The sequence below is a fragment of the Erpetoichthys calabaricus genome, chromosome 8 (genome assembly GCF_900747795.2).
Source record: "Erpetoichthys calabaricus chromosome 8, fErpCal1.3, whole genome shotgun sequence".
Classification (NCBI taxonomy): Eukaryota; Metazoa; Chordata; class Cladistia; order Polypteriformes; family Polypteridae; genus Erpetoichthys; species Erpetoichthys calabaricus.
Genome location: NC_041401.2, coordinates 140,378,589 through 140,391,733, shown reverse-complemented (window position 1 = coordinate 140,391,733; position 13,145 = coordinate 140,378,589). Strand labels below are relative to the sequence as shown.

At 39.0% G+C, this 13,145-nt stretch overlaps 1 protein-coding gene across 1 annotated transcript in view; it reads right to left on the bottom strand.

The window, feature by feature from the left end:
- The window catches only part of vps8 (VPS8 subunit of CORVET complex), an 893,492-nt gene that overhangs the window by 342,828 nt on the left and 537,519 nt on the right, over positions 1 to 13,145 (bottom strand). The window contains exon 37 of the mRNA XM_051931263.1: positions 12,180 to 12,222. Within this exon, the coding sequence (XP_051787223.1) occupies positions 12,180 to 12,222 (43 nt within the window). The remainder of the gene's footprint in view (positions 1 to 12,179; positions 12,223 to 13,145) is intronic.

Sequence of the window (13,145 nt, the reverse complement as noted above, 5' to 3'; positions counted from 1 at the left end):
GACTGAGCTTCTCACCCTATCTTTAAGGGAAAGCCCAGACACCCTGTGGAGGAAACTCATTTCAGCCGCTTGTATTCGCGATCTCGTTCTTTCGGTCACTACCCATAGCTCATGACCATAGGTGAGGGTAGGAACATAGATTGACTGGTAAATTGAGAGCTTCGCCTTGCGGCTCAGCTCCTTTTTCACCACGACAGACCGATGCAGCGCCCGCATTACTGCAGATGCCGCACCGATCCGCCTGTCGATCTCACACTCCATTCTTCCCTCACTCGTGAACAAGACCCCGAGATACTTGAACTCCTCCACTTGGGGCAGGATCTCGCTACCAACCCTGAGAGGGCACTCCACCCTTTTCCGGCTGAGGACCATGGTCCCGGATTTGGAGGTGCTGATTCTCATCCCAGCCGCTTCACACTCAGCTGCGAACCGATCCAGAGAGAGCTGAAGATCATGGCCTGATGAAGCAAACAGGACAACATCATCTGCAAAAAGCAGTGACCCAATCCTGAGCCCACCAAACCGGACCCCCTCAACGCCCTGGCTGCGTCTAGAAATTCTGTCCATAAAAGTTATGAACAGAATCGGTGACAAAGGGCAGCCCTGGCGGAGTCCAACTCTCACTGGAAACGGGTTCGACTTACTGCCGGCAATGCGGACCAAGCTCTGGCACTGATCGTACAGGGACCGAACAGCCCTTATCAGGGGGTCCGGTACCCCATACTCTCGGGGTACACCCGACAGGATTCCCCGAGGGACACGGTCGAATGCCTTTTCCAAGTCCACAAAACACATGTAGACTGGTTGGGCAAACTCCCATGCACCTTCCAGGACCCTGCTAAGGGTATAGAGCTGGTCCACTGTTCCGCGACCAGGACGAAAACCACACTGTTCCTCCTGAATCCGAGGCTCGACTATCCGACGGACCCTCTTCTCCAGGACCCCTGAATAGACTTTTCCAGGGAGGCTGAGGAGTGTGATCCCTCTGTAGTTGAAACACACCCTCCGATCCCCCTTCTTAAAGAGGGGGACCACCACCCCGGTCTGCCAATCCAGAGGCACTGTCCCTGATGTCCATGCGATGTTGCAGAGACGTGTCAACCAAGACAGTCCTACAACATCCAGAGCCTTGAGGAACTCCGGGCGTATCTCATCCACCCCCGGGGCCCTGCCACCAAGGAGTTTTTTGACCACCTCGGTGACCTCAGTCCCAGAGATGGGGGAGCCCACCTCTGAGTCCCCAGGCTCTGCTTCCTCATTGGAAGGCATGTTAATGGGATTGAGGAGGTCTTCGAAGTACTCCCCCCACCGACCCACAACGTCCCGAGTCGAGGTCAGCAGCGCACCATCCCCACCATATACAGTGTTGACACTGCACTGCTTCCCCTTCCTGAGACGCCAGATGGTGGACCAGAATCTCCTCGAAGCCGTCCGAAAGTCGTTCTCCATGGCCTCCCCAAACTCCTCCCACGCCCAAGTTTTTGCCTCAGCAACCACCAAAGCCGCATTCCGCTTGGCCTGCCGGTAAGGGGCAGGTAGTAGACTAAATTTTATAAATTAAAGCCATTATTTGATGCCCTGTTATAACGTGAGTGACAGATGAATGATCAAAGCAGTGAGCGCATGGAGAGATGTAATTTAATACCTCAAAATTAACATATTATCAGATTTGTGATTAAAGAAGTACAAATAATGTGTACTATTAATGTGTGTTGGAATTTTTTCATGCAGTTTAGATTGCCATTTGTCAAAATTTTATGTACCAGTATGCTAACTAGCAGTGAAAAGAACACAGTATTCTATAGATCACATTACCTCTGTACAACAGGCTAGGCAAATATAAATTTCCTCCTTAATGCCCCAGACAGCTGTAAAAAGGTATGATAGTGATGACACTTTATCATAGTTATGAAAGAAATATTTAACAGCATTTACCGGGAGGCATTTTACTTTAATGGCCAGATTTACAAATTTGGAATTCTAAAATTCCACACCATGAAAGGGACAATTCTAAGCACTTACTGTCAGTCTTGACAGACATGCCACTCAGTGCTGGATTCGAATTGGTGACCTGAATGCAGAATGACAAAATGTTAGTCCCCATCCCACAGTTATCAATTCATTTGCTGGCCAAATCTGTGCTAATGACTTTGGCCATGCAGTAACTACAGTGAAGCCTAGAGATATTGTATAGACGCCAAATCAAAAATGGCCAAATTATGCAAGCAAACTAAATCAATCCTAGTTTTAGTTTGCCTATTTGCTGTCAGGCTCTTAATGTGAGTCTAGCAAAGTACAAAATGTTTCCATCAACTGTAAGTTAACTATGCACCTTTGAGAGGTAAAACTGTTAACATTTGGCAGAAGAAGCTATGCTATATATATTGAAAACACTTTTTGGTATAATGTTAACAAATGAGCGCCCAAATTTTAAATTGAACTTAATAAATGTGTTAATTATTTGAATCTACCTTTACTAGGACCTAAGGTGTTGAGAGAGTATGTGTGTAAATATATCCGGAGAAGTCCTTTAATTCATAGTATGCAATGTCACAAACTTATTATTGCAGGACATTTAAACCGTGCATTAACATTTTTAGATCCTTCAACTCCAGCTGCAACATTTGAACAAGCATCACAAGTTGTCAGACCCTTGAAGTTTCTTCATGCATATTATATTCCTCTTCCTTACCAGTTCATTACAGTTGCTCACAAACTGACTACTTTCTTATTGATAAAGATACTCTTCCATTTGTCAGATTTTCTTATCTATGCTCCACATATCCTGGAACATAAAGTTATACTAATTTAACCTGCAATTGGTAACTTACCAAATTATCACCAGCATGTGAAGATTTTACTGTTTTTTTTAACCACTGAAATTTGTATTTTAATGGAAACTAACATATAATCCATATTACTAAACGAGAATATGGATGGTAAACCGGATGGACGCAAGGACATCCGGCCATGGGCCGTGGACGCAAAAGACGTACTGCGCAGGCGCCCCACAAATCCCCCCCCCCCTCCAAGCAACGGAAACCGGATGGAATGCAACGTAAAATAAGAAATGAGGCGCCGCGCCCATAGCACACAGAAAAAAGGAGTCAGACGCCGGCGCCGCAAACAGCGCCGCACGAAGCCCATTGCACACGAAACGGGACACACACAAAGAAGAGGATTGAGACCCACAACACACAAAGCCCCCCTCCAGTAACTGAAATAAGAAATGAGGCGACGCGCCCCTCGAACACCAAAAACAAACGAGTCACACGCAAGCGCCACATAGCACACGAAACGGTTCGCACACAAAAAAGACGATTCAGACCCACGACACACAAACACCCCCTGCACTAACAGAAATAAAAACTCAGGCAACAATCCCCTAGCACACAAAAAAAAGAAGACGCGAGCGCCACACAAAGCCCATTGGACACGAAACGGGACAGACTACGGACATAGCACACGAAACGTAAACAAAAAGGACGATTCAGACCCACGACCACACTAACATAAATAAGAAATGACACACAAAGCCCCATTTCTGAACAAACCGTCCGCATTAAACATACATCATCTCAACTCATTCACACTATGCAGCATAGGTGGATCTCATTACAATGAGGCACTATTAACCGTTCAACCGCAGAAAAGGCTCCATATTAACAGTGAGTGCGATCATCCTTATTACATATCCATATTTCTAACGCTGAGGAACAAACAAGTCATGAATTCACGATCACGGGTACAAAACGATACGGCTCGGGTAACGGGACCAAATACACGAACCCGCATGAAAAAAAACAATACACGTCGGCGCCTACAACGCGCTTCTGAAACTCCGTAAGAAAAAATGTCTCGGCTCCAAATACGCAAAGCTCAACTAACACAGTTACAGAAACGAAACCAGATGGACAGACACAATCAACGTAGATGCATGCACCGAGCGTCTCAAAGTGCTGCATCGAAACAGGCACAGGTTCAAAACGAAACACCTCCCGTCTCAGACATACAGAAACGGCAGCGAAGGGACAAAATAAATAAACGCAGACGTCTACAACGCGCATCTGAATTGCCGGTAAACAAGCAGACAAGGCTCCAAAAACAGAAAGCTCAACTGACCGACATACAAAAACGGGCAAGGCTCAATTCAAAAACTGCATGCCGTAAACTACAACGGGCTTCTCACACTGCACAGGCAAATCGATTACAGCTCCAAAACAACACGTCCCAAATACTGGACATACAACGCCGCGCCTCTCAAACGGCACAAGCAAAAGATACACGTCACGGACATCAATGACAGACACCTGCTAAACGCTTGCGCCACTTAGCTGACAACGCGTTCAATAATGAGTCCACTATTCAGGAAAATTCATTGGGATTAATGAATGTCATTTCCAATCATTGTCATTCACTTAACTTCCCTGAAGAAACAACTGGCAATACAAGTAATGAATTTACACGTTGTTGTCAAAAGGGTCAAATAAGACTGCCTCCTTTACATTCATATCCTGAATATCTACAGAAGCTTCTAACTAACGATGTACCTGAAAGTTAAAACTTTATGAACTGCATTAGATCCTACAAATCACTATCCACTATGAACATGAACAGTAGCAATGCACGTGGCATCCGTCTTGCAAAACTGTTAATTATTGATGAATGTACAATGGCATCTAGTCACTTACTCAACACCATTGATAAACTTCTACAAACGTTGATGAATAATAATATTCCCTTTGGAGGAAAGGTACTTTTATTAGGAGGAGATTTTAGACAGTGCTTAGCTATTGTTCCACATGCCATGCGCTCACCTATTGTTCAATCCACCTTAAAATACGCAGACAATTGGCATCGCTTTCAAAAGATACAGTTAGTACTAAACATGCGATGTCCAGATCCAGATTATAACAATTGTTTATTACAACTGGGAGATGATACACTCACCAATACAGATATACTTCACCCAGATATTATTACAATTCCTCAAGCCTTTATCTGAGACGACTTAGTTACAGAGATATTTGGAACAGCAATCTCATTAGACCAAATACCCCTTTTAATACAACACACTATATTATGTCCAAAAAATATTAATGTGGATCACATAAATAACCAAGACATTGCATTACTTCCTGACGAGACACAACTCTTTCTAAACTCTGACAAAGTTGACTCTGATGACGACAATGACCATCTTCATTTCCCCTTAGAATATTTAAACACTATTTACCCACCATGAACAAGGTTGGCATCCACCTCTCTGAACCCGTTTTTGGACATGGGCAACTTTATGTGGCCTTCTCACGATTTCGACCTTCATCTGACGTTAAAGTTAAGGTTATAAGTGCTCCATGCCAAGGAAAACTCATTCAAGGACAAGACACCATCTTTACTACTAATGTTGTGTACAAAGACATTTTCCAATATACCTTTACACTGTGCCACACACTTTATTGTTTGCTTTCTATATGCATCATCTACACCTTCACACTATGCTATATCTCATTAATACATCACGCTCTTTGTCATTTCCCAACACCAGGGGTTGGCAAGCGAAGCGAGCAGGGGGCGGAGCCCCCTAGTGGTATCAGAAAATGAAGGATATGAACCAGAACATAAAGGATCTGGAGGTATGTTTAAGCAATAATTTTAATGTTAAGCTGAAAGAAAATTCAGTAAAATATGGATAAAAGCATAGAGAAAAAATGAGCTAGTATTGGAGGCTCATCTGGAAGTAAAGGTCATACTCGAAAAATTGCATTGAGGAAGTAGAACAAATGGTATCTGCAGCAGATAAAACAATAATTGCCCTATATTCTGAATACAAGGTGCTTTCGAATATTTTCATGCTGTTTAAAAAAAAAAGACATAGAAAGAAAAATATCAGCATCAGAATACTTTCCAAAAATCAAGAACGTCCAAACCCAGTTAAATATTTATCAGTATTTTTTCTAAAATATTCAGAGGGGATAATTAAAACAAACATCTCAACTATTAAATGCTGAATGCGCAAAGACAAATCCCACAAAGTCTAGAAGTTTAACAGATTAAAAAAAAAAATTAGAGGATAAAGAAAACTTGATATTCCACCCCAAACTGGAGTAGATCATATTTGAAAACAGCCAAATCTGTATATTTCAAGATTTCGCTCTAACAACTGCTGCATAATAGGCTGTATTCAACAGCATTAAACAATGCCTACACAGAACTGAAATCAAATATAGTCTTCTGTTTCCAGACAGACTCAAAGTAACGATTGACAGTCACTTCTATATCTTTATCTCTCCAGAGGAAGCAGAACAAGGGCTACAAACATTAATTCCAACTATCTTTAAAACATGAAATGAGTACTTTAAACTCAGGAATTAAACAGTATATGTGAAATGCAAAGAAAAATAACAGTAGTGTGCAAGGGCTTGGTTAAATATTTGTTGTTTGCAAATTGTACCAGTTTCAATATAACAGGTTTGCCATTGCTTTTTTTTAACTATAATTTTTCTTTTTATCTAAATATGTTAGTAGTATTTTAGTTTTTTGTTCTCTATCACTAGGTATTGATATATTATACATATTGTATAGTATAGAATAATGACAATACATTTAGTGTTGATAATTTATTTACTGTAGTATATTTTATTAAGTATACGTGTAGTCAAAAAGTAAAGAGCATATTTACTACCATTTGTGTGCTCTTACTACTAAAATCTCATTTTACTGTTTATCACTGCAAGGAGAATTCTTCGTGTTTTCGGGATGCCCTCTCTCTTGACACAACAGAGGACCTGGACTCTATTCAGTCTTAGCCTCACTTGAGAAGGCGAGATGGGGGATGGAAGAGAAGGGAAAGACAGCAAGTTATTATCTCTGTATCTTTTATTTCCACAGATGTGTAAATGTATGTGCTAGCTTACTAACCACAACACCCAGCAACGAGCATATGCAATTAGTATTAAATCTGAAATCTGTAAGAATTCACTGCTTTTACTTAAGATCACAAAATGTCCCCCAATGCCCAGAAGCACTATATCTTTGATTAATCAAAGAACTTTGTAAGCTGAAATGTCAAAAGTTCTCAATCATGACCCAAACAGAAAAACAGTATTCTCCTGTCTCACAAACATAAAAGCCAAGACAATATTTTTACAGGAGACTCACTTAAAAAATAAGGAGCAGTTTTGACTAAAAAGACATTGGATTGGTCAAATTTGTTATTCCAAAAAAAATCACAAGTGCATGAATTTTAATCCATAAAACAATTGATGTGGTTTTTTGGTGGGGAACTTACTCAGCTCGAAAGTAATTCTGGTAGATATATATTCACTTAATGTGAATGACAGAGAAATTACGTAAAACAAATTTGCACTGGTTCCTAATATAAGCACTCATAAAATTATAATGGCTGGAGATTTTAACTGCATTTTAAATCCAGACATGGATATATTGCTGGGTGATATTAACAAAATTCAACATCACAATATTTAACCAATATATCACAATATTATGATATTTATCAATGCTTAAATATGTTAATAAAGATAATAATACTGTGCCTCCAAAGCACAGTACTCTATATCAAAAAGGTGTATTGCAAACTTCACAGTTTGCTTTTATTTACTACTAGCCAACCCGCGGCGTAGCACACGCCGCATAATTATTTATTGATGGGTGAACACATCCTGAAAGACAGTTGTCCAAATGGGGTGGGTCTGAGGATATGACTGTAAGTGAATGAAAAGATGGAACTCTGGAGAGAGCAACATACAATTGTCCGTGACTGAAAACTGGAGGACCGTCGCCACACCCCCACCTCCCAGAGCGAGAGACGGGGCTGGAACGGGGGGAGAGGGGAAGGATGCCCAGGGAGGACACCCTTTCCGCCCCCTCTGCCTCTCCGGAGAGAGGGCGGGGAAGCGGGCCCGAGAGGTTTCGGGTCCTAACCGTCCAATGACGGGTCGGCACAACTGGTAATGATCCTTCCGCAGGTTCACCTACGGAATTACGACTTTTACTTCCTCTAGATAGTCAAGTTCGATCGTCTTCTCGGCGCTCCGCCAGAGGCCGCGAGCGACCACGGCAGGACTGATCCGAAGACCTCACTAAACCATCCAATCGGTAGTAGCGACAGGCGGTGTGTACAAAGGGCAGGGACTTAATCAGTGTGAGCTTATGACCCGCACTTACTGGGAATTCCTCGTTCGTGGGGAACAATTGCAAGCCCCGGTCCCCATCACGAATGGGGTTCAACGGCTTACCCATGCCTCTCGGTGCCGGGTAGACACACATTGATCCATTCAGTGTAGCACGCGTGCAGCCCCGGACATCTAAGGGCATCACAGACCTGTTATTGTTCAACCTCACATGGCTGAAAGCTTAGCAGCTGCGATAGTTTTACACTCCAGTACATTGCGGTGAATGCTGGTAACAGTCAGGCGGGTCAGCAGGCTTTCTCGTCCCATGGTCTTAGAGTTGGTGGGCGTGGCTCTGTGAGTTGTCGTCGTATCCCATGGTCTTTGAGTTGGTGGGCGTGGCTATGTCGTGCATATCCCATAGTTCTCTTGCGTGCCCTGTCGGCTGCTTAGTGAATTTTATATTTATATATATTATATATATATATATATATATATATATATATATATATATATATATATATAGATAGACTCTTTTAAAAAAAAAATCTTAATATTTGTAGACACTGTAATAAAAGTATTCACCAAATGATATTACAATTAACTTTTACTTGACACTACTTAAAATATTTTAAATGTGCAAAACTGCCCACACAAAAAAAAAAAAACACCAAATAACAACTCACTCAAATTAGTGCAGAAACAGATATCATGTTCTTTTATTAGCTCAGTATTCACAGAACTGTCACATGTTGTAGGACAGATAGACAAGCTTATCTACACTCTCTTATACAGTATATGGTTCAGATGTGTGAACAGACCCCAGATTTGTTCAGCATGCAGAACAGCCAATTGATTTAATATTTAAGTGGACTTTTTGCCTGTACTCTTCATAATTTTGTGGGAGTGCTGCTTTGGTGAAGTAAATTTGACTTGGCATTATATACCACCTTGAGTCTACCCCTTTCAGCAGGTTTTTAAATTTCTCTTTTGACACCATAGAAATAGGGTACATTTCCTTAGCAATGTGCTCTGTTATAGCATTTATAGTTTTGTTCACAGTTTTGCTTTTTTGTCATACAGGCATCCGTTGGCAAATGCATCATATAGCAGACACTTTTTTTTAACATGTTACTATATTTTATTGCAAAATCGTTAATGTTGCTATATTTTGCTGTCAAATGCAGTTCTATTTATGTATTTTAATTTCTGTCAAATGCTACATTTCCATCAACTGAATAGGCATATTTAAACAATAAAATAAAAATGTGTTTAATAAATGTTTGCAAATTTTGCTCTTCGCAGCTTGTTTACATCAAAATGTTACTGACAAAAATGACTACTGTAATGACATCATTTTCTGAATAAAAATGCTTTTGCACAGGTTTTATTGGGGGAAGAAAAGGTTGTTTGATGCATTTCCATTTTGAATGTCATGTAGTTCCGGTTTCCTCCCATAGTTCAAAGACATGCTGGTTAGGTGGATTGGCGATTCTAAATTGGCCCTAGTGTATGCTTGGTGTGTGGGTGTGTTTGTGTGTGTCCTGCGGTGGGTTGGCACCCTTCCCGGGATTGGTTCCTGCCTTGTGCCCTGTGTTGGCTGGGATTGGCTCCAGCAGACCCCCGTGACCCTGTGTTCGGATTCAGCGGGTTGGAAAATGGATGGATGGATTTCATGTAGTTCACAGATTATGTACTTTTAGCTTCTCTAACATTACCATATCCAACTGATAAAGGTATCAAAAACTAAATGGACAATGTGTTAAAACTGTAAACATATTTGTATTTCTCTTTAGTGGCATAATATCACTATCAGTGTTAGATTATATTGTGCATTAGATAAATGAAATAAGTTTTAAAAATGTGTTATCTGAATAATCAGGTGCCCTGTATCTAAAAGTACATTTTGTAAGACCTGAAAACTTTCAAGGTGCAAAAATTTTCAGTAACAGAGGAAATTGAAAAGACGGAAAAACATTACACAGTACTATATGGTAAAATCTTAGATTCAATTACAATTGTGTTCATTTGAAATTCAAAAAGGTAATTACTCTGCATTGTGTAATTTCCAGTTTTCCTATTGGAGTATTATTTGCACTCTGAAAACATACAGAGAGTCAGAAAGCACAGAACATTTACCTGCTTAGTCATGAGAAGAGAATCTGGTTGGAAAACTGTTCTCTGTATACACTGCTCTGTATTCTAGTGTTTAATAACTATAGCTAATTCACTTGGCAAGGGAATCATTTACTCAGATAGGAAGTATTGTACTTTATAACAGAGATGATATTCTTAGCTGCCACTTTGCCTGATAATGTTATTCAGCCTTCTTTAGTCCACACCATATTTAAATCAGGTGTCCAGAGTTTGACATATTTGTATTAAAACTACACTTTAAACACTATCTTCCAGTAACACACTAAATCTTCCTACTCCTTCAAGGGCAATACTTTAAGTCACGACCTTCCCACTCTTAGTTTGGAAGCTCAGGCAGTGGCACACAGCACACATAAAACAGATACTTGTAAAATATATTTATCTGGCAGTGCGAAATTGCTGCTACTATTAATAGATTTTGATTTTTTTGGCAACAATGTGTGATGCATGGCCAAATTAACCAGATTTAATTGCGTTAAAAAATGTAATCACAGAAATTTTTAAGACATTAACTGCATCTGTTAAGGGAATTAATCAACAGTCCTAATTTATTAACACACATAGGACAGAAATGATAATGAAAGTGCAAGAGAAACTTGAAGAAGATGGCTATCATAAATACTGATAGAACATTTAATTTCTCTAATTTTTGGCAATAGTAACATTGCACAGATTTAAAAGAGCACAGAGTAATTTAAGGGAGGAGCAAGTAAGTTTAAGATGAGGGAGATCATTTTGCCACAAGAGATACTCATCATGATAAAAAAAGGTCCTTTAATTATATTTATAGATTTTTATCTCACTGTGGTTACAACATTAACAAAACATAACCATAAAAAATATTGCAATCCTGCTGAATCCCATTCTGGAGTGAGGGTACCAGATCCTATTTTGATAGCATTAAGTGCAATGAAGAAAGCTAACATTTTCCTGATTTGTGCCCAGCACTGTAAGGATGGGCATTTCCCCTTATAACCCTGGTTTGCAGAATGCGATTTTGGGAGTGCTATATCACTTTGAAATAGTACCAGACCCACCATAATTGTATTGGCTGTACAAAACAAATAAGAAACCACAACCTATATTTTGAAATTTATCAAGTAGAGTCATGAATGAAAGAATAACAACATTTACTGTATGTATTAGTGTTAAAGCTAACAATATCAACATTAAAATATTAAGCCACAAACAATGTAATAGCTTTACAATCTAATGACTATTTTACAGGCTTTTAAAATTTTATTGCTATCTAGCAATTAAAACTGTACTGCACAGGCATCTCAAAAGATCTGACCTAGAGGTCATGAATTAAAGCATCTGTTAAATATCCATCTGTATACTGAAAAAGGTTTTCCCTAATGCACAAGTGATAAATTATTTTCTACAATACTCAAAGTGAAAAAAAGATTAGGATAGCAGAGTATAAATGTAATTACTATGGGGCATAGACACAAGATATATAACCTTAAAACGGATACAGCTAAACAGCTGAAAACCAAAGTTCTCATTGGTTTCAGCTTTAATTTTAATGCCGAACACCATGACATGAGAATAGCATACAACTACATTAAACATTTTGTCAACAAACCTAGACAGCACTGCTGTCTTCATTGTAAAAAAATAATTTTTGAATTTTAATTTAGTTGGATCAAGTGCAAACAAATAACTCAGTTATACTTCCTTTGCAGATGTAAAACAAACAGCACTTACTGACAAAAGGCACTTCCTTTTCTTAACTTACTAAAAGCTTTCAATGTCAACTTCGTATTTAAACATTAAAATAGCAATTTGTGTATATTTTGTTACTGTATCTGATCTCAGGCTTTTTTTCTCTAGTACCAGTTTCTCAGCATGTTAAGTAAATACCACTCTTAAAATAATAAACATTACCTGCATCACAAGTGGTTAGTAATGAAAGTTTCTTCTTCAGGTCCTAAAAACACAAAAAAATATGTCCACATCAATAGAATACATTTTTTTTTTTTTTTATAGGAGTCACTTTGCAATGCACAACATAAATGTTTCTGGAAAAAAGAATGAAAAAATGCAAAGCACAGTTTAAAAAGAAAAAAGTGTTCTAGTTTTTTGGTTTTGGTAGTGATACAACAATTTCTATCAATTTCTACTCTTGAAAAGATAATTAAGACTAAAGTCCCTAGCACTATAATTAACTGATACTATGGAAGTAGAGTGATTTTTGATCAAATAAACCCAATTTTTATTTGTCACATACAAATTACACATATAGTATAATATGTAGTGAAACACTTACTTGCTCAACTTTAATGATTGTGTCTTTAAGAAGATAATAAACAAAAAAATACCAAAAATAAAAATAAACTGTATTATAACAAGAGGAGGTGTGCCCAAGGTGTCTCCCTATACCCTGAATGGTACCAAGGATACCTCAAAAATGGTACCATAAAGAAAGCAGGAAGAAAACAAATTAATAAATAAGGCATTAAAAAAAAACTGTTCTGGCTCACACGATCCAATTATACCACTTTTTGAACCCTTGTTCTTCACCTGGTTGGTAAATCCATTTGCCCACCTTTCCATTAACATCAAAGCATTCTCCTTTCTCAATTCCAATGTCTCATGTCTTTGACTGTTCATCCTCAACACTTAAAATTCATCCTGTTTCAATAAACTAAGTGAAATGAGGTAGTTTAAAACACCAACATGTGAACTCACTAAAGTTCAAGGCATGCCTACTTTAGCCAATCCACCTACCAAATCTCAATGGGAAATTGATGTATTTGGTTGTCCTTTCCAAATGTTTTAATACTTATGTGACAAAAATTGTGATACTTCATAACTCTCAGAGTGTAAAGGAAAAAATTTATGTCCGTTTTT